This window comes from Buteo buteo, chromosome 26, assembly GCF_964188355.1.
Source record: "Buteo buteo chromosome 26, bButBut1.hap1.1, whole genome shotgun sequence".
NCBI lineage: Eukaryota > Metazoa > Chordata > Aves > Accipitriformes > Accipitridae > Buteo > Buteo buteo.
In genome coordinates this window covers 12548341-12575429 of record NC_134196.1, presented here as the reverse complement: position 1 = coordinate 12575429, position 27089 = coordinate 12548341, and the positions used below count along the sequence as shown (strand labels likewise).

Sequence of the window (27089 nt, the reverse complement as noted above, 5' to 3'; positions counted from 1 at the left end):
GGGGAAAGATCTGTCACCGCTTGAGAAACCCTGGCTTTTTGGTCAATCACTTTTCCAAAGTTAGGCAAAAATCCCACTGTGAAACTACTAATACACTGGCCCTAAGGATGTACTCCTGGATGCTGCTACTTCCAAACCCGTGTGATCCATTTTTAGAAACAAAGACCTACCACGTTTCGACACAAGAGTGAACAATTTGTTCCGTTTCAGTGAGTGACACAGTAACAGTTTTGGTCCCTTCAACTACAGTACGTTTCCTCCATAAAAAAAAAAAAAATCCATGTGTTATTTTCCTGCAAGAATAAAGATGGCAAAAGAGTTCAGGCATTTTAACTGGCCTACTTAAAAGCTATGCAATTATAAAACAATGTAACAGCATTGTACTGTCAGACTTACCTCTAATGTAATTCCTGTCGTTAAAGGGTGGCAGTTCCATAGGCATGTGCGTTAAGTGAACAAAAAATTAACAGAAAATAAAGATATAGACAAAAGTTATTCTGGCAAAGGAAGAAAATGCTTTTCTTAATACTGACCTAAAAAAGCCACTATCAAGTTGGTATAGCATGTCAAAAAAAGAAACCCCACAGTTCTTGAATGATACATAGCAATACATCTGCTAATACTGATGTCAGAAAAAGTGTATTACAATGAATCAAAAGGCCAGATTCTATTGTGTTAAAATAAATATGAAACAGGGATATAGTACTAATAGGTATCAATTAATTATTAGGCAGCTGCTGAGCTTAACCAGGGACAGGTGGGGAAGCAATTAAGTGATCCAGTGTAATGCACTAAGGTTTAAATTGACATACAAAACAATACATCATTCCTGAGGAGACAGAAAACTCGGACTAATTATTTTAAAATAGCATCTGTGGCTGAATTTCTCTCTCCAAATAAAGAAACTTGACTATGAATGTATCCCTAAGACTTAACCCATACTGCTTTTCATTCCCCCCTAGAAAAAAGTTTTCCACAAAGAGCTAAATTCATCAGTGCATGCTCTTTAATGAACTCAAGTAAGTCACAGTTCAAGTGGCACCACGCTTACTAGTTACAAAACATTCATGAAACATCTATTCTTTATAGTCTTAATTACAAGATACTCTAATGTTTTAGTGAAGCATCAGATATAATTACAGTGCATTATATACAGAGTACAGAAATATTTTTATAGGAAAAAAATAAATAGAAAAAAATATGTAAACATCCTGAGTGAAATTCTGCTGCCACTGAAGTCAGTTACAGAACCATCATAGATACAAGCACAGGCAGAATTTCACCCCTCTTTTTAAAGCATATAGCAGTGCACATAACTTCATTTGAAACAGTTTAAAGTGCATACAACAGTATAAAAAAAAATAATTCATAAGCTTTTGAAAGTTTTACATATACAGATTTCATTCGTATCTATTACGTCGCCTCAATCCTATCTCTTTGGATTCAATGGCATCTTTGTGTATCATTTCTTGGTCTTCTACCACATCTGGCTCAAACTGATGTACTTCACATTCATCGCATAATTCATGCTCTTCTATTTTGTAATCCTTATCAACATCCTCAAGCAAATTTTCATTACTGTCATCTTCTCTGTCATCCATTTCTTTCTCTTGAGAATGTTCAGCAAATGACTGAATAAGATCTTCAAGTTTCTCATTACAAATGTGGCTGACATCTTATAATAAAAAAAAAAAAAAGTAAGTTTAAATTACTAGAAAGGCTCAAAATTTCAAGGGTCGGTTTAGAAGCAGAATTTTTTATTTGTTTTCTCTCTTTTATTAAGACTCAACTAATGCAAAAATTCCCCAAATTTCTACTGAACCATTCTTAACATTTAAGATTTCTCTTGGACTACTACACACCTCTTGGAAATCTCCAGTTGAAACTAATACACAATTTGATGTTTGGTACATTATGCAAGCATTACCCACTGCCTCAGAGGTTCTCATCTGGGAATCCGCAGACTAAAGTTAATCCAATACTAACAGACTGCTCAGGAACTCACATTCAAGAAGCCCATTTTAACAAAGCAGAACATGACTGTGTGGTCTATCCTAGCTCAATGTCTTTTAGCACCTGTTCTTAAAAAAAATCATGATGTATCAAAAATTTGAAATTAGATACACCTCAAACAGGAATAATGGTACTCCTCCAGAATAAAATTAATTCCACACACATTAGCTCAGATGCAGGAGCTGAACATTATTATAGTAAGATCTGTTTATTCTTTTAAAATATAAACTACTTAGTTATCCATCCTGCGGGATACCAAAGTACCTTTCATCTTGTTTTCTGATTTATCCAATCCACTTTCTTTCATCAGTCGTCTAATTGATTGGAGCTGTGTCATTATTTCATCTTTCTGCTCACAAGCTAAAGCATTAACACTAGAAAAAAAGACAGATGTCACCAGCTGAAGGATTACCTTGGAAGTGAGTGCTTGATAATAATGCTCAAGATTGCAGTATTTCTTTCCGTGGATAAACACCTTAGTTAAGTTAGCAATTCATTTAGCTCAAGCTTTTCTTTGAGAACTGTCTCTTGAGAAGTGGGGAGCCCATCACATACACCTACTGAATAATCTAGTCACTGAATTCTAACAGTGGAGCCCCAATGGCCAAGGTTGAGTAATGAGTACTGAAAGAAACAATTATCCAAAGTGATTTTATTTTTAGTACAACAATGCCTAATACAGAACTTTACAGTTTAGAGGCTTTTCTCATTTATTTCAGGTTTTGTTTACGCTCTCTCCTCCCCATCACTACTAGAAATTTGTTAGGCAAACTGGTCAGTGAATTTGCTGCTTAATAGTTTCAGCACATATTAAGTTCAGGAGCACACTAAAGGAACAATCACTAAATTCTGCATGTTTTAAACTCAGCTTCATGAAGGATGTCAGTCTACACAAAATGGACTGCATGGATATTTTTATTTCCAATAGATGGGTAAGGCCCTAGCTTCTTAAGAAAAGATCATCTCTAAAACCACAAGGAGGTTATATTACTTATTCCCTTGTGACACTACAACAGAGAAGTTATATTTCCCTGAAACACACACAATCACTTAACAGTGCTAACACTTAAAAGTGTTAACACTTAACATTTCAAAACACAAAAATAAGCAGCCATACCTTGATAACTAGTTTTGTCTTCTAATTATATCAAAAGGTGGAAACTCCTTCTGATACCAGAAATCTAATTCCCACATGGGCTTTCAAATGCTACTGAGCTTAAGTGTTTTTTTCAGTATTAGTCTCCTTGGTCAATATTCAAGTTTAACTTGTTAGTGACAGTAGCGTGATTTAAGTCTGAGCTTTTGCATATATGTTTGGTGAACAAGAGACAGGAGATGTCTGTGGAAAAGATCATGAACTGCAGAAGAAAACTATTACCTGCAAAAGGCTACAGAATCAATAAGTAATTAAAGAAGGTTCCTAAACACTGTTCCTTACCTATATATAAGGAACATTTTAAGAACTCTCTGTCAACATTTTGGAGAATTTCAATTCACAGAAAACAATACTAACTGAAATGTTTTAGAAACACTCACCAGTTTGACAGTGGATCCAACTGAGTCAATAAAGAATTTAACATTTTCTCTGTCTGTGCTAGATGCTGCTCCAGTTCTAAAAGCTGATGCTCTAACAAAAAACGAAAGCAAAAAAAAAAAAGGGAGGCAGGGCCAGGGGGGTGCGGCAAGAGGGAGAGAACATTGTGAGAAATGTATTTACAATACCAAAACGATACTAATTTATATTTTTGGTTGGGCAGATTCAAAAACAGGAAGGTTTTTTCTCTATAAAATTCTAGAATATGAAAAAGGAGTGGTGAGGGTAAGAACAGAAGCCTTATTATGTGTGACCAGAAGTCCTTCTCATTCAATAACTTGTCTCCAATAGTGCACAAAAAGAGAACACCTTGGAAGAAACTGAGTTAGAATATGGCTCTCACCTTCCCAGCTTCAAGAACTATGCAGTTCCAAGACTTCCTGAGGTAAAAGTAGTGTATTTATACTTAATATAGTCATGAATTTGCCCACTCACACCTCGCAAATACATTCAACACTTAATGCGCTAGAGTTGAGAGGAGTAACTCCTCCTAAAATACTATTAAACTGTGAAGAAAGAAGAATGCAACACGCAAGGATGGCAAGTAGGCAGTGTAGAAAATCACTGCTGAACCTGACTACAGATCTGGTGTACAGAGACACCAAAAGAGGCTGCTAGTTGTTTAATTAACTAAAAATGTGTCTGTACAAGGGGCAAAAAACGTATGAAAACAGCTCAACTTTGATGTGCCTGACTGTTTCTCCAAAGGAGAGCCTGCTTCTTGGCACATGCAGAATAGACTGAATCAGACAGCCAAGAATGCTCCATATCATGAAGAAAAAGAGAGTATCATTTATTCTGTCTCTTCTACAAACAGTTAATGTTTTTGTCAGGTCTCCAATTTGACCCAGAAATTCAACAGCCTCTGTAATTGTTTATCCATATTGTTCCACTATCAATACAGTTTAACTCTAAAACAGATCATTATATCCTTTTTAAATACCCTATTAATTCTAAAGAGTATTATATCCTATTTAAACATCCTATTATACTGAAGAAAATTGAACAGGTCTTAAGTAAGAAAAACATCAGACATTAAAAGGCAGACAACCATCCTGTATTAGTATAGCTGTTTTAAAGAATATTACCATTTGGAGATTTCAAACAAACCTCTACCAAGTGTTTCAAGTACACAGAACAACAAAGTGTTTTTTTGTAGGTTCCTAACTGCACGTAAGGAACTTAGAAGATGGTTCTCGTTTAGCTAGACTGCATCAACAAAAATATGTAGCTTGTTCCAGCAGGAAATATGCATTTTTGGTGAACATATGCATTCTGAGTGGCTATCTTACCCGTTTCCTTTGCCTTGTCTTCTGTACTTTTTTCCTTTTTGGGGAGACTTTCTTCATGTGACTTCATCTTTAATAAATATAATCATGTTAGAAGACTTCATCACTATTTGTATATTAAAAATAAAAATGCATTTAGAAATTTACTGAAATTAAATAGCAACCACAGAAATGTGCTCCATTAATGAAACTTTTATTCTGCCATGCCTTATTCCTATCTTAAACTAACACTTCGGATTGTAAGCAGTGACAACATGACTGACAAAAGTTGTAGAAGAAAGCAGTTGCTATTTCAACTCCAGTTTTCAAAAATGAACAGAAGAAACCTTCTAGGTTACTGGATCCAGTCTCCTATCATTAACTAGGAGGTAAAACTTCTTTCTTAAAGTAATAAAGATGCTATTATAGAAATATTTACATCTCAGTCCCACAAGTGTAAAGAGTTTTAACACCCAAAGTATTGTTTTTATGATGTTTAAATCTTATTTACAAACTAATTAATTTTTAAAACCAAACTGGTCTGCCTCTATGTTCATCTTGCTAAGCTGTTGTATTTTTCTCACATACGAGATGATATGAAACTGACTATGGAAATGAAGATGCTGTCTCCAGTCCTGTTCAGGTTTAAGTTTTTTTTCCCCTGAAGGCAAGCAACAATGTTCCAGGTGCACTCTCAGCACTGCAAGTGCCGTAACGTCTCTTACTATAAAACAATAAATATCAAGACTGATATTTAGAAAAAAAAAAAAAAAAAAAAAAAAGCCAACTGATCATGTGTTCTACTTTTTTAATTTACTAATGGTAGAGAAAAGGTATCACATGTCACAGGTTAACAGCCTATGTTGCAGCTGCATGACCAAATGAGAAGTCCTAAATAAAAGGTCTAGACTACTCACTATTCTATCTAATTGCTAATCTAAGACTATTACTCTGCAGGAGTCGTCTATCTCCTTCCCATACTCAATCTCATTCTGAAGAATGAAAAGGAAGTGAAATACTGATGAGGCTTAAGTTACAACCTCAGGTAACAGCACTGTTTAGGTTCTCAGATTCTTATTGGGGGGAAGGGGGGAGGAGGGGGTGCGGGGGGGGGAGGAGGGGGGTCTAAGATTCTCATTTCTTTAAGTGTCTAAAAAAAGATCAGTCAGAAACCTTCATAAGGAAGAATCAGATATACTATAATTTTAACTTTGGAGCTCACATTCAAAATCAAACCAAGCAATGAATGGCTTTTGGACAACCAAATACATGGACTCAGAATTGGGGGGACGGGGGACACACACCCAGACCAGTTACATTTCCTTCTAATTTCAATAATTTAATGCTTTTCTTATGGCTTACCTTAAGAAATTTGTATGCTGCAAACACTCCCACTCCAAGAGCATACAATGGCATGAGGGTGAATGCTAATTCTCTACCATTTCCTCTTGTTCTCTCACTCTTTATCTCTTTTTCCATTGCATTTCTCATCTGCTGAATACTCTGATAAGTATTACTGTCAGAATTTCCTGGATTCAGGTGAACTTGATGAACTGTCTGAGGACTACCTTAAAAAATTAAATTGAGAGAAAGAAGACAAAGTTAGAAAGGAAATTAAGAGTCCAATTAGTTTCACAACTGGAATTAAATTGTTTCCTTCTTGTGTGATCATCTTTGTTTATCACTCTTCTAAGATGGTGTGGTCAGTCCTGCATCCAAATAAAGCTACAAAAAAAAAAAATTAAAAATCACTGTTTCATGAATAGAATGCAAAGTTAAATCTATGTAGCAAAGACCCTCAAACTAAGCTTCTATCTTTCTTTAAGATGCAAGTTTTAAGTTTCTTCCTTTACAACAACATTGGCAAACCACAAAAAGGTAGACAAAACAAGAAACAACTTACATCTTGAAATTAAAGCATATTCAGAGAAACTATTAATAATGCTGAGAACAATGTTACAAATTAGTATTTTTCCTCTGTAACAAAGAAAGGAGTTAAGTACAAACTGAATTGTCTAGTCCTGGAAAAAAAAAAAAAGTTTTGTTGAAATACACATGCTGTCTTTCTGCTTTCATTATTTTGACAGTAAATTCAGTGTTACATGGATATTCCCACAGGCTTAGAAGTGCTGTACCTCTGCAAATCAAATATTTAGCAGGAAAAGCTTGCACAACAGCAAAGAGATGCAACCTCGGAAGTCTGAAGTATTTTTCCGTGTAATTTGCCTGCCAAAACAGGCAGCAGATAAAACCAGTATCATTGCTTGACTTACTAATTAGGTTATTTGGTAGTTAAACCTGGGGTCATGGGACACGCACATGAGAAACAGTGCTATTAGCTAAAGAATGCAGATGCTTGCAGAGACAGACAGAAGGTGATTGGGGAGCTGTGAAGTTTAACACTAATGTCTCAACTGACTGCTTAGACTTATACCTTAAAATCCCCTTGAACATTTATTTCCTCATAATTTAATATCCCTGAACTGAGTATGGGTAAAACAAGGTTCACATTATATAAAAACTCCCAAACGGAAGGCCATTATACAAATCACTCCTTGTCAATTAATACTGAAAGAGTGGCATTTCAAGAATTTACAGTAACATAACTCAAGTGTGCAAGAGACAGCCACAATCAGGTAAAGAAAAAAATTAACATAAGTTACAACTCCCAGTGAAATAACTGTTTGGCTACAGCTTCTTCCAAATACAAGAGAAAAAGGAATCTAATTCTGCTAAACTAAGCTGGTACTTTGTGATAAGGGATCTTGAACAATGGTTTAGAATTGTCTAAAATGAGTTAGCCAGAAAAGTTTTTCAGACTTCCAGGAATGACCCTGACTGTAGCAACATTTACTATCAGCTCAGCAGTCAAGTCGTGCCAGGCATCACTGCAAGTTCTTCCAAATCCCATTGCTCAGTATGCAACATGCCCATTTGGAATAGACCTTTAATCTGTATGTTTGCTCACTGGAATTCAAAGCAGAACTGGACAGTTACACAAAAAATTAAACACCCTGGCTGACAGAAGCAGAACTCAAGCTACCTTAATCATTTAATGCAAGTTCAGGCAGACATTCTCCTTTCGACAAAAGCAGGTTTAGACTTACTAAAACTGAACTAACTAATCTGGAAATCACATTTGATCTTACATGTAGTTTTCCTTCTTTCAGTTCTATTTGTTTTTAATGTAAATGAGGAGATTTACTAAAATACCTGATATCACAGACGAAAAAATTTCCACAGGTCATAGGAATACGAATGTGGTCAAGGGAAACACCACCTTCCTGGCACAGAGGAGGGACATTGAATCCTAATGGAGTCCAGTGCCCTGCACCAAATTTATCTCACAGAAGAAACAGCAGAGTGAGTACTGGCCAAACAGGAGAAAAGAAGAACCCAGACAGGTGAGAACAGCAGATCTGCCTGAAATTTATTTTATGCAGTGCTGGGCCAATACATCAGTAGAAGCAGAGGCATGTGAAACATTGCTTTTTTCAAGGTTTGGTTTTAAAAGAATTTGATCTACAGGAAATGACAGCTACCATATAAATTAAAAGTAAGCAAGCAAAACAGGCCAGACTAGAGCTTATGAAGCACAGTAAGTTCGACATCAGCTGGGAAGAACATGGTAGCAGCTCTAGCCTCACTTTTTCTGCCTCTCAGGGAAAACCACAGACACATAATTTGGAGGATTACAGCAACTATCTACCTTTTGGTTTACAGTGCCTCGGAAGGCATCACCAACGAATCACAGAGCTACCTCAAGAAAGCAGGCTTTTTGTAATTTTCCAGAACAGAAGCAGACCTTTGGACCTTGAACTAAATCCTCAGCTGATGTACAGTGACACAGCTTAACATACATTTATACCACTCAAGCTTTCACAAGGGGTAAGCTCCCTAGCCCAATCTTTTCTAAAGAGGCACCATGGACTCTTTCTAATACACTACCTGACAAATCTCATACGATTCTGTGCTAACGTTTGCTAACAGTAACACTTGGCTCCCTTACTGCAATTCTAACACGCGCGGCGAATTCTTTCCTCTGACACCTCACAGCTACTCATCTGTTGGAGTAACTAAGCCTGTCCCTGCAGGCGCTACTCGTCAAACTGCCCTGATAACATACACTTCCAGTAACAGGCCGTCATCTGCATTTAACAGTGATGTTCTTAAGACAACGCAGACAAAAATCGACACACTAACGAACTAGAGAAGCAGAACACGAAGGCGGGAAGGGGGTGTGGGAGGTTAAGGCGAGGCGGTGAGAGCACAGGCGCCGGCCCGGAGCCGTCCGACACGGCCTTTCCCCCTCACAGCCCTCTCCGTTGCCGGGGGGGTTCCCTTCGAGCCCTCCCGAGAGAGGGGCCGGCTCCCAGCAGCTCCCGCAGGGAACGCACAACCCCGCCACGGCCTCGGCCACCGCCACGGCTCCTACCTCTGCGGTGCTGACGGGGATCGTAATGGCCGGGGCCGGCCTTACCGCCCCGCGGAGACCGGCCGGCCCTCCCGCCTCCTCCTCCGAACATCCTGGGCATGACGACGAAGACACAAAGCACCAGCACCACCGACACCACCACCTGCTGCACCGCCGACAGCACCATGGCCGCCGCCGCCGCCGCCGCCTCCTCCTCCTCCTCCTCCTCCTCCTCCTCCTCCGCCTCACCTACCAACGAGCCGCCGCCCAGCGCGAAGGAGAGGCGCCCGCGCGGCTGCCGCTCCCTCCCGCCGCCGCAGCGCCCCCTAGCGGGCTCCTCAGCGTCACGCCGCTCCAAGGGTTGGGCGGGAAGTTCCCGGCCGGAGAAGGTTCTGGAAAAGGCCGCGGGGGGGGGGTGTGCGGCAGGGAACCCTTCACGCAAGACCCCGGCAGCTGGGGGCCATGAGGCCGTGGGTGGCGGTGCTGGCCTTGTGGGAGGTGCTGAGGGCTGCAGCTGGGCCGCCGCCCGCCTTACCGAGCATCGTGGACCAGGCCTTCATCGAGGCCTGCGTGCGCGTCCACAACGAGCTCCGCGCCGAAGTCCAGCCGGCCGCCAGCAACATGCGGTACATGGTAGGGACAGGCTCGGGGGGGGGCGTGGGTGGCTCCAGAGTCCCGCCGGGGGGAGTGGGAGAGTGGGCCGGGGATCTCTCAGTAGTCCCCGGGTGAGGCGACCAGGCTGGCGTCACTGGCTGGTGTTCAGATATCATCATGTTTATTTGATAGGAAATATGGTAATGAGTCGAGTCAGTTGTAGACAGGTGAGTCTCGGAACAGCAGGCGTGATGCAGTGACACAGGCCAGCCGATGATGTTCACGTTTCACCCCAAGGAATTTCTGCTTAGGAAGAAGCAGTGGTCCGGCAGCAGGACTGATCCAGAAGAGTTAGGCTCTCCATCAAAAGCAAGGATATGAACTGCAGTCCTGGGGCTGAAGGGGATTTCTGGTGGCAAGGAAGAATCTTTGCTTGTCATAACCAAAACAAATTGCATGTGAAAATTTTTGCTGGAAAGGGTTAAGCAAAGCTGAAGAAGATGCAGAAAAAGTGGATGTTTGATGTTTAGTCCACTTCATATCGCAAGAGGAAAATGTTGTGAGCAATGAGCTCACAACAGCTCGTCCACAGCTAAAGGATGAGTACCCTGAGGAAGGCTTGAGAACACGCTCATGCTGTGCTGGGATACTGATGGCAAAGAATGCCGTTTGCTTGGGTGGGTTTGCAGCCAGAATGGCAGGTATGGGGGTATGACCCTGGAAGTGAAGAAGCTTCTGAAAGACACCAGACCCAGTTTTAGTACTCGGGAATAGGGAAACCAGGAAAAATTATGAATAAAGGTATGCATGTAGAAATATGGTTAGAAAAAAGTAAAGGCCTTAGGGAAAAAAATGTATTGGCAGCCATAGAGACTGAGAGTGAACTGGAATGTACAAACACCAATAAACCTAGGCAATAAAACACAGGATCTTTTACATAAGACATAAACCTAGGTTCTTTAATGGTAGAGGAAACATTCTGAGAAACAATCATGACTGGTAGACAAATACCAAAGATCGTTCATGTTTAGGAATCAGAAGTTTTGTTAATGGTGGCAGACTGCAAAGAAGTAAGAGGTAGCAGAATGAGTTACTGGCCAAACATTGGCATGTTTACCTCATGATGCTGCCTTTGTAAAATGATTGTAGGAGGAGTAAATATTTGTTTCTTGGGGCTCTCTTAAAAATGCTTAATATATTTATACATCTGAATCTATAGTAGCTGTGCATTTTTACTTTGAATTAATTTTTATGTACCAAATAGAAATCCTTAGTGACCTGTTCAACAAAAAAATTACCAAAAAAAAGTTTAATGTTTAATTAATGTGACAGTAATTTCTTATCTGAAGATAAAAGTGTATTTCAAACATCTTTTCAGTTGCTAGCAAGTGCTCTTATAAAGTTAATTTTCAACAGTGAAGGGGGAAAACAAACTTGTCTAATGAAATTAGTCCATATTTCTGTGCTGTAACAGGAAAAGTCAATGAAACTAAAACATGGGTACTTGCCTAAATAAGGGAAAGGATTTCTTTATGAAACTCCAGCATATGATATCTATCTGTACTTTATTGCCTGACCGGTTTTGTCTGATTGTTTATGATCTGGTTGTAAATTAACATTGCACAACTATTTCACCTTTCATGTTTTGCAGACTTGGGATACAGCTTTGGCAAGGACTGCAAGGGCATGGGCAAATAAATGCATTCTTGAACATAATGTATACTTAAGTCAGAAACATCAGTGCCATCCTAATTTCACATCTATTGGAGAGAATATTTGGGTTGGAAGTCATCAAGCGTTCTATGTTGCTGATGCCATTAAATCGTGGTATAATGAAGTCAGATTCTATACTTTTGCAGTGCAGAAATGTACTAAGGTTTGCGGTCATTACATTCAGGTAAGAGTTATCTTTGGTTAAATATCCTGTATAGTGCCTACCAGATGAATCAGTAGGGGCTGTAAATAATACAGGGTTGTATATATGGTTTGTAGTGACTGGCAGTTTACTGTCTTTTGTAATCTCAAGCAATGGCTGTACTGCTGGTTACCCCTGCACTGGTTCACCTCTTTGTCTTGTGTAATAATCCATTCTTCATGTCCACAATATTGGCCTCACTGAAAGCCTCGCTCCTCGTTTCATTGTATCAGTACTACATGAACTTTATCATTTCAAGTTCTCTAGCTGCGAAGCCACACAGTTCTGAATTCTGTAAGTTTGGAGATGCTGTTCGAAGTAATCACAGTAATTGCAGAACGTCTGTGGGTACTCCTTCATAGAAATGTTAACAGAAGGACAAAATCCAGCCAAAGTAAATTGTATTCTTTACAAATCTTGTAAAAAAGGAAGGGGAAAAAAAGAGCATCAACAGCAAAAAAGGCAATTTATGATATATTTCTGATTTCTCAGTGGTAATTCTGACAAACTTAATTCTGCTGAGAAAGTAAAGATTTTCTTAGAAAACTTAATATTTTAAATGGATTTATTCATTCCCATCTTTAAAAAACAAGCTTTGCAGTAGGATTAGTTTCATCTATGAGCAAACGCATAATATTTCACTGATCTGAAACAGATGATAATTTTAACATCAGGTAGATCTTATCTAGTAAAAGTGACTCTTTAAATTCTTATCTCAGTGTTCAGAGATGCTTAGATTGCTCTCTATACAAATTACAGTTGATAATACTGTGCAGTATATTTAGCGTGAAACTGTTACCGGACACAACAGTAGCTGCGAGGTTCTTTTTGAGTAGACTTTGGATTGTGAAATGAAAATACTTTAATGAAATATTTCATTAATACTTTAATGAAAGTTACCAGAATCATTTACAGAGCATTTTTGTTTGGGTCTTTTTGCACCTCTTTTCTCACTTATTTCCCCTCAAGCGTTAATTCTTGTTTCGTGCCCCTGGTTCTGCCTGTAACAAACTCAAAAGAAAGGCTGGAGGATTGACGTTTTGCTGTTCATTGGGCAGTAAATCTTTAGAAGATCAGAACTAGACAATATCTTTGGAAAATATTTTTCATTTTTTCTCAGGCACAGTAAATTTGAAAAAAAAGTTACATAGCAAGGTAGTTCCTAGCATTTTAAGATTTGGTGTTAAACCTTGTCTACATAGAATTCTGGAGCTTTTTGCACTTTTTTGTTGGGGTAATGTTCACTTCTAAGCTTGCTTTCTCCTGATTAATGTTGCTTGCTCCTTTCTTGTTACACATAGTTAAGTAGTATCAAATGTTCATGCATTTCAGGCAGTATTTCAGGCAGAATTACAAAGGAAACTAATCACTGGAAAAAAGCAAGTAGAGTTAAAAAGGGTTTGTCGTGGTTTAACCCCAGCCAGCAACTAAGCACCACGCAGCCGCTCACTCACTCCCCACCCAGTGGGATGGGGGAGAAAATCGGGAAGAGAAGTAAAACTCATGGGTTGAGATAAGAACGGTTTAATAGAACAGAAAAGAAGAAAATAATAATGATAACACTAATAAAGTGACAGCAGTAATGATAAAAGGGTTGGAATACACAAATGATGCACAGTGCAATTGCTCACCACACGCTGATCGATGCCCAGTTAGTCCCCGAGCAGTGATCCCCCCCGCCCCCACTCCCCCCAATTTATATACTGGACATGACGTCACATGGTATGGAATACCCCTGTGGCCAGTTTGGGTCAGCTGCCCTGGCTGCGTCCCCTCCCAACTTCTTGTGCCCCTCCAGCTTTCTCACTGGCTGGGCTTGAGAAGCTGAAAAATCCTTGACTGTAGACTAAACACTACATAGCAACAATGGAAAACATCAGTGTTATCAACATTCCTCTCATACTGAACTCAAAAACGTAGCACTGTACCAGCTACTAGGAATACAATTAACTCAATCCCAGCTGAAACCAGGACAGGGTTAAACACCAATGAACATGTAAAAGTACGTATGTCATCCAAATTGATAATCAAAGGCCATGCATTATCTAGAAGCCATGATGGACTTGAAGGCTCAGACACAAAATTGAAAATGGGTAAAATTTACAAATTATAAATGGATAGGCTGTGTAGACCTGATAAGAGAACCATGACACAGAAATCTCAAAATGGTGGAAATCTCAAAAAGCTATGTGAAGCTGTTACATAAAGGCCCCTGAAATGCTTAGTCCTTAATCCAGGATTCAGGTAACACCACATTAAACATTAAGGTCCTTTTTGAAGAAAGGTTATGTCTGTTGAACATAACCACTTCTTGCAGTTACAGTTGAAGAGGTGGAACTTTGGGGGATGTTCAAATCAGTCTGTTGGTCTGAGACCTGTACTTTTTGTACTGGGGAGATACCGAGAGTAATCCACTATGTCTTTAAATTTTCCAGAAGTGGAATGTGTGATCATCCGGATGTTCTAGGTATATAATTAAACATTTTTACCTGAATTCAATACTGTTTGGTTAGTCATATGCAGAAGGTATAGGAAGAAGCTCCCAAGAAAAAGCAGATGCCCAAGCTGTAAGTGTTAGTAAACCATCTTCTCTTAAGTATGGCAGATAACACTCATTAGTCTGACAATGTGCAGTGGTAAAGCTTTCAGACTTAAGTTTACAGTAGTTATCAGCCAGACCACTTCTAGTGCAACAGGAGAAGCTCTTCTTGCAGACCTAAGTTATGAATGTTCAAATTAAGGAGCTGTTGGGTAGTTGCCACTAATTTTCCTTTTGCTCCATGGAATCTATCCCTGGATCATGAAGTCAGTGACTCTTACTGAACTTGTCCTGTAGAAGATTGTGGAAACTTGCAGTGTAGGTCACTTCATCTTGAGGGGTGAATATTTAGAAGTTCATCTTAAAAAGCTTGCTTACCAGCAATTTTTTTAAATGCATAAAAAGGTCAGATGCTGCAAATGAAAATAATATGTAGGCTCTCTGAAAATAACAGAAACTTTCTAGATATTAGACTAGGTTACTGTTGAGTGTATTTTTTAATTTCTTTTAAAAGCTTTTTTTTTTTTTTTTTTAGGTTGTTTGGGACAATTCATATAAAATAGGCTGTGCTGTTACTCTATGTAGGGAAGTTGCAGGAATACGAAATGCAGTAAATTTTGTTTGCAACTATTCACCAGGGTAAGTTGCTGGTTCAAATGTAATAAAAAAATGAAAGCAATTGTAATGACATTTAGCTGAAAGTAAATTGGGTTCTTTATTTATTGGTAGCCTTGTAAATGCAATCAGAGAAAACAATAGTTGTCTAATTCAGTTACCAAGACAGCCATGAGCATTAGAACATGTACTTGCTTAGCTTTTTAATCTGTCAACTTTACTGATAAATCTCATTCTGTGCCAATCTTAAACAAACAAATCCCTGAATTAGCTCATGCTCCACTTCATTGATTTTTTTTTTCATATGAAACAGAATCAATGAGAAAGTTGCTGCAGGCAACTGCTGTCAGAGCTGGAATTACCTCTTGCAGTTTTATAGATTTTTTCAATTGCACTTTAGCTTTTTAAACTATTTTTTTTCCTTAGAAATGATGGAAATAATAGCACAGTTGTTAGTTGCTTTTCCTTTCTGTGTAACTGAGTAAAATAAAATTACATTATCATTTCTTGCATCTTTAACGGCTGTGATTATACCAAATGCTATTTAAGCGTTAGAGACAGTAAATGATCAATGCAAGAAAAAGCTAACTGCAACATGTGATTTTACATTTAAATTCATATTCTAAAAAAACACAGGCCCCAGCCAGTGCTGTTCCTAAAGCAGGAGGAGGTTGAAAACAGGCAGATAGTTTTAAAATAATATATTTTGTCTCATAGTAATGCACAATCCATAATCAAGCACATGCATATGCAGTCTGTTTGTCATTTTAAAAACATAACATAGTTTGTGAGCTTGTGAGCTTACATGACAACTGTTTTTTCTTCTAGCAAATCTGGGCCACTATTGGGGAGTTAAATTAGCCTGAACTAAAAAATTCATTGAGCCCTGCCCATCTATCTTCCAGCACCACAAAACTGGACTTGAACTTGAAATGTTATTTTGAAACTTGCTGGGGTATGGAACTTTTGTTGTTTTCTTTTTAAAATCTGAACTAAAATGTTTCCAGTTGCCAGTGCAGCATAATGACTGACATCCACAGTGGTCTGTAAAGCCTTGTCACTTGAAAATTTTCTCATTTGTAACAACATACCATGTTGGTTTGCTGGGCTGTTCTGCACATCCTGGAGAATGGATAGCTAAGCTGAATAGCTGTCTGAGATGAGGTCTAACATGCCATTGTTCTTCTGTCCACTGCTTGATACCAAGAATGCTGATCTCTATGTCACCACAGAAACAAGTGGAGTTAGAGCAGACAGAGCATCATCTAACAGCCTTTTCCCTTCCTAAACTGTCTGGAAAAATAGGTAAACCTTAACCTTGCCACCAATCATCACCACACTCCAGATACTAGACAGCCTTTTCCAGTTTCACCTTCATGACTCCATGAGGTTTGGACCCTTAGTGCTCAGTTACCCTGCTAGGATAGCAGTTTCTTTTCAGAATTGAGGATGCACCAATTTAAGGACCACCTCACCAGAATTACTTTATTCAGTGTACCGGTTTTACAGTGTAGCCCTTTTATAGATCTTTTCTGAAGGTCTGCTGCTGGGACCATCCATGTCTGACATGCCCAGACTATCCTTCCCCCTGTTTAAAGAGAAGCTTACCGTAGTTTGGAATGTGCCCTGTCCTGTCATCATTAAAGTTAGCTGCCACATGCTTGCTACCAGGCTCTGTTTGTCATGCTGTTCTTCTCATCTCTTCTACCTACCTTCTTCTTGGTAGGTGAATCTTCATCTTCATGCTCAATTTTCTCTCACACATTTGGAAATTGTATATCAAAATTACCAGGATGACTATATTACAAGGTGGTTAGAAATACCAAATACCATCAGAGACAGATGGACCGTAGATGTCATTGAGAAGATTTATTCAGTTCAATTCAGGCAGTTGCTCTTATTTATGCTTCTGTTTTACTGCTCTTTAGGAAACTTTATCACAAGTCTACATTAGCAGAAGGCATAACTTGTTCTGGTTTTGGAGCTGTAAGTTTCCACTTATTTTAGAGCAAACAACCTTATAACTGCTTCCTGTTGTGAGTTTATGATGACACATTCAGATCTTACAGAATTTGAACAGCTGTATTTGCAGTTTCAGATTAGGATTTGTAGTGGCTGAGGTTATCCCAGCACTCTTAAAAAGAATAAGATGCCTCTAAACAGCAAGATACCTTCTTTGATATTCCTATCAGTCTGTCGTACAGGTAGTAGCTGTACTTCGTGAGTTTTAAGTGCTGTGAATCCAAATACTGTCATTTCACCTTTTCACATCAAAAGAGGATTCATTGAGGTCATGGATATTGGCAGGGACAGGATATCCCCATTTTCCTGTTATGCAGATCATGGCATCCTCAGAACAAGAGATGTGTTCTGGCTTTCAACAGATGTGGAAAAACTACCTCGTTTTCCCAACTTCACTCGATGCTTCTCAGTTCTTCTGTTGTAAGAAAAAATGATAATCCGTGATACTTCTATGCTGCTGGGAATACAAATAACATCTCATTACCTTTTTGTTATTGTACCTTTCCATGAATATGACCTTCCAGGTCTCCACCACCTCTTTAGAAAGATAAGTGGCATCCAATCCCCGACAGGTGGCTGTATCTGCCATTTTTAGGACTCAATTCCTCCTGAAGAAGTTGTGGGAGTTAAAATGTTAGAGCACCTCAGTGGATAGTCAATAAAGTGGTAAATGGAAATCACTGTAAGTAAATATGAAGTGATACACATGGGGGAAAAGGTGGTCACCTATAAAACCATGGGAAATGCCAGCTCAATACTCGCTAGCTGTCAGAAGCAAATGAAAAAGTAGTAATGATTAATTAAATTAAATGATTACTCTTTAAGAGTAAAACATAAAACATAATAATGTCACTTTTCATGGAGACAGCCTTTTAGTTTCTATTGCCTAAACCAGCAAGACAAGTGAAATTTAAAGCCCATATGATAGTCTCTCATATATTTTATTCCATTTAAGTAGCATAGTCTTCAGAAGCCACCTGAAGCTCCTTGTGAGAGTGAGGTTTTTTTCTCCCTCCAGAAATTAATTTGTGGCTTTTTTTCCCATTTCTTACACCTTCTAAATGAGGGAGCACTCTACAACCTCGGTGTTAACCGATCTTTAAATAGATGAATAGATAGATAAATTTACTTATTTGTAATAACAAGATAAGGCCTCTCAGAGAAAAAGGCAAGGCCTTTCATCTCTCTCAATCTGTGGCTGAGAGTTCTATCAGTCTTCTCAAAGAGGATTTCACAGTGGATTTTGAACTGTGTGAAGTAGTAGTGTAATTACCACTTAAAGTGGAAGCCTTTGATACCAAGAAAGACTTGCTGAATTGCAGCTCAGGCAACATCTGTAGCTTCTTTGTATTGCATTCCTGCAATTGAAACGTGCATGGTCACTAAGTGGGTCTGCTTTCACACCCTTATGGGGCATTATGCTCTTGCCAGAACTTCTAGAAGCAATGCTTTGTCCTTCAGTCTTTCTTATTCTGGATTCTGAGACCCTTTTTAAGATAACTCTGTGGTCTGCTCTTTGGAATCATGCATGCTGTGAATGTATATGTGGACAATCACCCAAAAGATATGTTACTTAACCTGTAACTTTATTTTTGAGGTATTGATGTATACATACGTACATATATTAACAACTTTCTTTCCCACTGTTCTCTGACCAGTTCAAAACCTATGTTCAATTCTTGGGATCAGAAGATCCCCATTCCATTTTATCACTGCCTGGACTGCATGTCAGGGCATGTGGTTGCATTATGCCACTGTAGATGCTGCTGGGATAAAACTCAGGCCAACAGTGTACCTGTGCACAATGTATATAAAATACATTTCAAAGAAGAATAGTAGCAAGTAAGTTGCAGGTAGTCTTTCGGGGTGTTCTTCTCCCTCCAACTTGTACAACAGTATTATACCAACCCTTACATCTGTATGTCTGGTGGGTAGCTCTTTTTTATAAACATAGATGATCTAGGGTGTAAATACAGACTTAGAATCCTGAAAACGTTATCACAGGTCTTGGTGCAAATTATCTGCTTTGAGGAGTGCCCACTGTGTAGGTGAGTAGAGTGACAAATCAACCTAACTATAATAGCCCACAGTCCTTTGAGGGGACTAAATCTGCCCCTGTGTTCCCAGGATTAGGCTATGAAACCTAGCATTGCTTCATCTTTTTGAATGGATGCAGCATAGACTGGATACTGTGTTTCCCATTACCTAGTAGTAGAGTATAGACAGCCAGGATGATGGTTATCTGCATTATCATTTTCAGCAGTTATATGTATAAGGAGCCTTTCTGAGAATGTGCAATGGTAAGTACTGTGGGCTGATCTTTATACTTAAAACTTTGGCTCCGCTTGGATGAAATACTTAAGCATGTAAGGGTCCCAGTGTCTTCACTAAGACTGCATACTTACTCTTGGACATTTGTGTTTTGTGGAATGAAGCTCATAAGATTTCTTTTTTTGCTAAATAGTTGGTTTCAAGCTATTTGGGAGTGTGTCAGCTTTAAAATTTTCCACTCTCAAATCCTCATTTTACCTCAGTTGAAACGAAGCTCCATCCAGAACATTCTGTTTTAGTAGTTCATATACCAGTGTAAAATTTGAATAAAAAGCCTGAGTATTTTCCCATAAGAAAAATAATAGCTTTTTAAGATTCTTTTCTTTCACAGGGACAGAACAATAAAAATTAAAGGAAGGAAAATTATTCTGATGTTTTTAATGAATTATCAGCCATTTATTGTATTTTCAGTGTATCTACTTCAACAAATGATTTAAGATATTTAACAAATCACTTAAAATTATGTATGAAACTTTTCTTTTTCCTTTGTAGTGGTAATGGTCTGAGAAGACCATATATAGAAGGAAAATCATGCAGTAATTGTGCAAAAGGGGACACCTGTGAAAATAAACTGTGTAGTAAGTAAAAGCAAATGTAAAATGCAATATGTAAAATGAAATAATACAACCATCTACTTGATAAAGAATGCTGCAAGCTTTGTTTTACTCCTTGATGGTGCTCACTCAGGTCCAATTCACAACTAATTTAGAACTATTCTTAAGGGCATTTACATTCAGGAAACAGTTCATGTTTTACTGATTGTGGGCCTCTGACCATTATGAAGTCTTCATTTGATTATAGACAGGTATAATTCATGATGTAGTTAACAGTATTATTGTTTCTATTGTACTCCACTGACTTCATTAATCATACCAAGGAAATCAGCATCTATGTACTTTTGAAAGCAGCATTTAGCAGCAGCTCTTGAGTATTCTCATAGGCCTTCAGAAACTGCAAAGCTCCTAATCACTTGTATTTAGACTAAAATATTTAAATTGCAGTTACTGAGTCTGTTGTGACTGTTTTGTGCAGCCACAGCAAAATTACATTGGAGCATCAGTATAGCTGATGCTTATACACTCTGTAAGCAGTCACGGTAACTGTGGGAAAGTCATTCTGGGTCTGTAATTCGTGCTAGAGTTATAAAAGAAATTATTCACAGAGGCACATTGTCTTTCTCACCTGGTTATGTCTGGGGGAAAAGGGACTACATACTGATTTAATTCTCTAGTTATCAGATGTTTTGCCCATGGCAAATAGGATTCATTCCTTAAATGGGGTAATTCTTTTAACTCTATTCTTGTCAAGAAAATGAATTAGAGTCATGAATTGCTAAGTATGCGTCATGTTTGATGGAATGAAACATTAAAAGACAGTAGGTCGTCTCTCTTCAGAAAGTTCTAGACCTGACAACTTCCACCTATTGGGAAGTCACAAGCTAGAAGTTTCCTGTGGCTAAAGTTAGAACATATGTTTTTAAGTTTCATTTAGTAAACTGGGAATAAGACTTGTGGGTTTTGTTTAACAGTTAGTTATTGTATTTGCTCAATATATATGTTAGTATAGCTTTAAAAACGTTCAGCAATCCTGTAGGTCTTAATTTTTAGGTAGCATACACCTCTGAAAAACAGGTACAAGGAATACCCAGTTATACTTGATCCCAGGGTTAGGCCTTACTTAGGAAACAGTCTGTCTCCTATTCTCATTCGTAAAATTGTGTTTCATAGTGTTTACTAGCTCATGTGTATGTTCTGAATATTTAAACACTATTTATTATTTTGAAAAAGACAAAGGAGAGAGGGTTCAAACTGAAAATAAAGGGGCTGTATAATACGTCCCTCTCCCCCATCGATGTCATTGTTATAAACAGTAATAGCTTTATGTAGACATTAATATTATGAAGTATTGGGTTTAGTTTTTATCAAAACATTTTAGCTTGTGTTTTATTTGTGAGGTTTATCAATGGGATTCTCAGAGTTTTTCAAATTCTATTGACTGTAAATCTGATGAGTTTGTTTTAGCTAGCTAGTAAAGATTTAGGGAAAGAGAAATCATGGCTGGCTGTTTCTGTTTCTTTTTTCCCTTTTTCCAGGAAATCCGGAACGTGATAAAATTATCTGTATGTATTACAATTTTACACTTCTACTTATATTTCTTACTTACTTTAAATCTATGTACTCCCCATAAATCTTATATTTATATGCTTATTTATAGATTATTCAAGATGGCACCCCCCTTGGGAGTTCAGAATTGTATGCGATGAGGCTTGTATCAGTCTTGTAGTTTTGAGAGCATCACTGATGTTTCTTGCTTTTGTAGCTGTTTATTTTATCAAAAAACACTTCACAAACATGCATATGTCCACCTAACTGGATTTGAAATACATATTGTCTTCTGAAGATACTTGCTAATGAATTAAGCAAAAAAGTCATATTTACAGAACTTTAAAGACAACTTTCTTTGACAATAATTTTGTTGCCATTATTTTATGCTCCTTAGAGAAAGCTAACATGCAAAAAAAAAAGTGAAAATCTAGGTGGTTAAAACCCATATTGGGAAAATATTAAGCTAAAAATGGTATCTGGTAAGGCTTGGAGCCTTATTTTTAAATACCAAATTTCCCAAAACTGTGACATACTCTGTTCCTGGAATTCAAGGATAAAAGTATGTGTCAGTTAAACAACTGTTAAAATTCATACTAAGCCAATATTTGAAATCACAATTGCTTAATTTAGATGCTGAGAGAAACCTAGCATCATATCATGTACTCAGTCCTGTTTCCTAGAGTGACAGAATGTTCTGGATAAAATGTATAAAGTCAGAAGATGTTATACAAAGATGGTTCTTTAGAAGTCTTGATGTTTGTGAAGTTAGTACAACTTGGTATTTATAAGTTAATGCATTTATTTTTGCTCATTCAAAATGCGAATCTTTAGATTTTTTATTATTTTGTTCCTAACTCTCTCTAAACTTTGTGCTTAATTTTCATTTTTTTTATTCCTTGTTTTAATGTGTACTGTTACTTACATGTAGCATATTTCCTGTTTTGTAAGTGTTCTAAAGTTTTAATAATAAATTTTCTTTGTTTTATCTTGAAACTTGCTAAAGTCCATTTAATCAACAGAGATTTTACTATTCTATATCCAAGGCGTGAAGTCTTTTGTTAATATGCTTTAATTCCACTTTCTCCAAAAGACCGATTAAATTTATACAAGAATCTGAAGCTTTTTTCCTTCTAGCAAAAATCTAGCAAACTACATTTTTTCCTGATTGTATCAGTCTTTTCTAGTGAATGCCAATATGACTGTATGAAAGTTCATTATTCTTAGGTAATGTCTCACCATTGTTTTAAAATGAACAAATAAAAACACCCCACAAATTCTGCTATTTTCTTAATGTTCAGAACTCAAGCCTAAAGGAAGCTTCTGTGAGTTCAACTTTAGGAACTAATTTGTCTGTCTTTGTGTGCGATTGACAATTTAGGTCTAAAACATTTCAATTTATTATTTAAATCTATACTGATAATTCCGTTGATTATATAAAAAAATAACTTATTTTAAGTCTCAAAGAAAATAAGATAGACCTTTATTGTAGATTAATGTAAAATTAGGCAAGTGCTATTCTTGCTATTAGGCAAGCTATTTCTTCTGTAAGTTTTCTAAAATTACTAAAATACAGAACAGACTTTTCAAATAAAAGTTTTATTATTTAAACCTTGGGTTACATTATCAAATCTAGAAGCGTAATACTATATACCTAAACCCATAAATAGGTGGCTCCTACAAGCAAAATCGTGCAGTATGAACGCTCCTGAGCAGCGGCTCATCCCATTGGTTTACCTGGAAGTTGCTGATATCCACCATCTTGGAAGATAAAATCATTATTTAGATGCTGGTTTAGAGTTGAAAAGCTTATTTCAGAGCTAAATTTCAGACGTCTGTAAGGAAGAAGTTTCCTTAGTACCTGAAATAGAAAATTTGGTACTACAATAAAGCTCTTTCAAGTTTTAAAGTGTTACTATTGCATCATTTTAAGGTGCTGCCTTTTTACTGACAAAACCTGCCATTTACATTCAGTTATTAAAACACAAGTTTTCCTACTTGGAGCTGTGAGATAACCTGGAAGAAATTCATATCTAACACAATAATTCCTTATCCCTGAGAATAACTGTCCTTCTTGTCATTTAGTAACTCGATTACAGTTAGGACTGTGACAATCAGAGTATGCCCTGGAGAGAAGGCAAAGTTGAAAAAGAGCTCTGTGTTCTCCCAAAGCTTTAGAAAAACCTCGGTTCTTACTGGCCATATTTATGCCAGGCTGATAGTAGCCCTTTCACCTGAGACATAGTTTTAGTGTTTTTCCTGAGCTAAGCAGTGTGGAATTTGCAACACTGAATGATATACAGATAGTGATGCCATCAGATCCTGTATCAATAAATGAAGTAGTTTTCCGTCCATTAAAATATTTTTCCATTCTGCTTTCCTGAGCTTGTGATACAAGGTTTCTGTCCTCATTGCTGGTTCTCATGGTGTCCACACAAAATACATAGAGTTTGCCCCGTTCCCCAGTGTGGTGTCTTTGGGAGGAAATCTAGGAATGGCTGAGAAGATAGTTCATTCCAAGATCTCCTTACTAAAAACGGCATAAATGTAGACTGTAATGCCTTGCTGTATCTTCTCTCAGGAGATTCCTGAGTATTACTCCGTAATATTCCAACAGTATTGTAGCAGTTCTTGAACTTTCACGTTTTCATGCTGCTGCCGTGCACCAACCATTTCTGGTGTTATCCTGTGGAAACAGGCTTATGATGGACAGCAGAAAAGCCTTCTCATTTTTCAAACGCCTTGAATTTAAAAACAAAGAAGGAAATGTGACAAATGATAGCGATTTAAGTTCAAGAAATTGAAATCACTTATGAAGGGCAAGGAAGGTAACCAGAGATCCTCTCCAGCTAGGCAAATACTTATATTCTCTAACAAGCTTCCTGTATCTGTGTTGTTGAGATCGTGCTAAATCCTTCGTCCTGTGCAACCTGCTGAAGCTTTGGCTCCATCAAGGAATCACAGAAAGGTTGCGGTTGGCAGGGACCTCTGGAGGTCATCTGGTCCAGCCCCCTGCTCAAGCAGGGCCACCTAGACCTGGTTGCACAGGACCATGTCCAGATGGCTTTTGAGTATCTCCATGGATGGAGACTCTGCAGCCTCCCAGGGCAACCTGTGCCAGTGTATGGTCACCGTCACAGTCAAAACGTGTTTTCTGGTGTTGAGAGGGAACCTCCTGTGTTTCAGTTTGTGCAATGTCTTGACTGTCGGGTGGTGGGCACCCCAGGGGAAAGACCTACCAGCCTGCTGTGCTTTGGTCCGTATGAGATCCCAGCACTTTGTGGAGAGAACGCGGCAAGCGATGCATCGTCATTTTGCTCAGTTAAGCCAAGGGGCATCATTGCAGTAAGCAATTTATTACAGTAAGACTACCTGCAGTCCAACCACGTTCTGATGACCTCCCCTCTTAATTGTGAGGCTGTTTGCAGCCTCATTATTACAAAGCAATTGCAAGATTTTTTTTTAGCTTTTAATAAATACAGAATAATTCTTGTGGAAATCTAGTACCACCACCATCCTTTCATTTAATCTGTTTTCTGCCCTGAGGTGAGATTGTGTAATAGAAGTAGCAATGCATGTCAGAATATTAGTTTATTCACAGGTCTGGAAGGCCAAGTGATCTTGCAGCTGCCTTATCCCATGGACAAAACAAAAAACCGCAGCAGATCCCCCCCATTCGTTCAGCTGAATCTAGTAAGTCAAGGACAAACAGATTCTCTTCCCAACACAAGTAACAATAGTTGGTGGGGAAGTTGATGATTTGAGGACAAAATTAAATGTAATTTTACAGATTCCCAGGCATCTTGGATATCTGCAATAGTCTGTAATACACCAGCCTTTAGTCCTGTGGCTGAATTGTACATTAGGGAAAAACTAAGAATCTGAGCTCTTATGTTTCCAGCAATTTTCAACTGAAGGCAGGAGGTGAGAAGTGAGACAGGGAGATGTAAACATGGGCATTTTTTCAAAATCATTGGGCTGTACAGCTTCCTGCTGATACCCAGCTCATAGTGCTAAATTTCACTTGAGAGCTACGCAGGGACAGGCAATGCTTGTATTGTCCAGACAAATACAACGTGATATCCAAATCCCAAAGCTTAATTTTCATCTGGTTTGCAAGATCCACTGATTAATGCTGGCAAAGGATTATAACTCTCTTCGTGTGAAAACATTGGTTATAGATGCTTGAGGGCAGTCTGGACTTCTGCTTTAATTATAGACAGAATCACTAGATGGAGCCAGAGTCATCTCTGCAGGAAAACATCTTCTAACCTGGACTATCTGTCCTGCATATGTCAAAATTTCCTACTTTATAAAGACCTCGGTTCGGTTTCCCAGCACAGAATTTCAACTGCGTGCATATATAACTGCAAGATCACTGCACTGCTAAATTAGTGGTGCAGTTTTAGTGTGGTGATAGTTTTTGTGCAAATTGCATGTAGTTGTAATATAATCGTGGCTTTACAGTAAGTCTAGCTGACCAGAGGCTTTAGATTCTGATAGATTGCATGGGCATTATTAGAAAAGAAAAAGAAAGAGAAAACGTACTTACTTTGTAGTTTCAAGGGAATATTCAGCTGGAGAAATAACTGGCAGCAAACTGCCCTCAGCTGCCCTGGTTTAGGAAAGAGGCAAGATGACTTCCAAAGGACCAAAGCGGTGGAGAAGCCGCCAATGTTCAGTTCAGAAGCAGGGGAGAGAGTCATTCACCATAAATTTTCACAATTTCATCTAAGGATCCACCCCCCCACCACTGCCAATGGCACCTGCATGGTGCCTTGTGGGTCTCAGGAGTGCCCGCGGTGGATCGGAAGGTCCTTGTACCCCCCGAAGCAAGCAGCCGACAGGAGAGACCAACCTCTGTCCTCTGGCAGGACAGAAGGTAACGGCACCCACGGGAAGAAACCTCCCTCCCAACATCCCCTTCGCCATCCCAGCCTGACCAGCAGCCACCAATGCCAGCAAGAGGCCATCCTCCCGTACATTTTAAAATGTCCCACCACAGCGGAGGGTCCCACCGCCTTCGCCAATGTCCACACGCAGTTTCTGGGCTAGAGCGTGACAGCGGAAGAGAAGAGAAGAGAAAAGAGAAGAGAAGAGAAGAGAAGAGAAGAGAAGAGAAGAGAAGAGAAGAGAAGAGAAGAGAAGAGAGAAGAGAAGAGAAAAGAGAGAAGAGAGAAGAGAAGAGAAGAGAAGAGAAGAGAAGAGAAGAGAAGAGAAGAGAAGAGAAGAGAAGAGAAGAGAAGAGAAGAGAAGAGAAGAGAAGAGAAGAGAAGAGAAACAACGTCTGCTGGACGAGGGACCTTGGCGCTGTCGGTGGTACACCAGGAGGCAAAGTCAGCGGGTGGATCTTCTAGATGTAGGTGAGATCATGACCATTGCATACGTGTTCTGGAAGCAGATGGAGCCACGGCCGACCCTTGATAGAGGAACGGATGAAGCGATTAGTGCTAGAAGTCAATGGCTGGGCTGCAAGCGTGTCCACCGCCTTGGACTGGGGTTGTGTCGGCGTTGGTGCTTCACCTCCTGCTTCCCTTTACTTGCCAAGGGAGGCGAGAGGTTGAGATGGCTGGTAGTGCCTCCTGCGCCTTTTCATCAAGGACACGATGGGACCAAAAGCGTCTTGCAGCCGGCGTGCTGTGCCTACGGAGAAAGCGGCCGGTCTCCTCCCACTGACCGCTT

At 38.8% G+C, this 27089-nt stretch overlaps 2 protein-coding genes across 2 annotated transcripts; one reads left to right on the top strand and one right to left on the bottom strand.

Annotated features, from left to right (window-relative positions):
* Positions 1-985: 985 nt before the first annotated feature.
* CCDC107 (coiled-coil domain containing 107) lies at positions 986-9753 on the bottom strand. Its single transcript, XM_075057760.1, has 7 exons — positions 9728-9753; positions 9311-9681; positions 6238-6443; positions 4900-4966; positions 3550-3640; positions 2278-2387; positions 986-1675 (listed from the first exon to the last, which is right to left on the bottom strand). Exons 1-7 carry the CDS (start codon positions 9751-9753, stop codon positions 1401-1403), a joined length of 1146 nt encoding a protein of 381 aa, XP_074913861.1. The 3' UTR covers positions 986-1400.
* Positions 9752-21674, top strand: LOC142044988 (GLIPR1-like protein 2). The gene is made up of 6 exons (XM_075058050.1): positions 9752-9922; positions 11535-11780; positions 14873-14976; positions 19798-19883; positions 21398-21424; positions 21520-21674. Exons 1-6 carry the CDS (start codon positions 9752-9754, stop codon positions 21672-21674), a joined length of 789 nt encoding a protein of 262 aa, XP_074914151.1.
* Positions 21675-27089: the final 5415 nt, after the last annotated feature.

Excerpts from the sequence above, each read along its gene's own strand:
- LOC142044988 (XM_075058050.1), top strand. The coding sequence starts at position 9,752 with ATGAGGCCGTGGGTGGCGGTGCTGGCCTTGTGGGAGGTGCTGAGGGCT. Across the intron at positions 9,923-11,534 it reads CCAGCAACATGCGGTACATG|ACTTGGGATACAGCTTTGGC; the intron begins GTAGGGACAGGC and ends CATGTTTTGCAG. Across the intron at positions 21,425-21,519 it reads GGAACGTGATAAAATTATCT|ATTATTCAAGATGGCACCCC; the intron begins GTATGTATTACA and ends GCTTATTTATAG.
- CCDC107 (XM_075057760.1), bottom strand. The coding sequence starts at position 9,753 with ATGGCCCCCAGCTGCCGGGGTCTTGC. Across the intron at positions 6,444-9,310 it reads TCCCCGTCAGCACCGCAGAG|GTAGTCCTCAGACAGTTCAT; the intron begins GTAGGAGCCGTG and ends TAATTTTTTAAG. Across the intron at positions 4,967-6,237 it reads CAGCATACAAATTTCTTAAG|ATGAAGTCACATGAAGAAAG; the intron begins GTAAGCCATAAG and ends TATTTATTAAAG.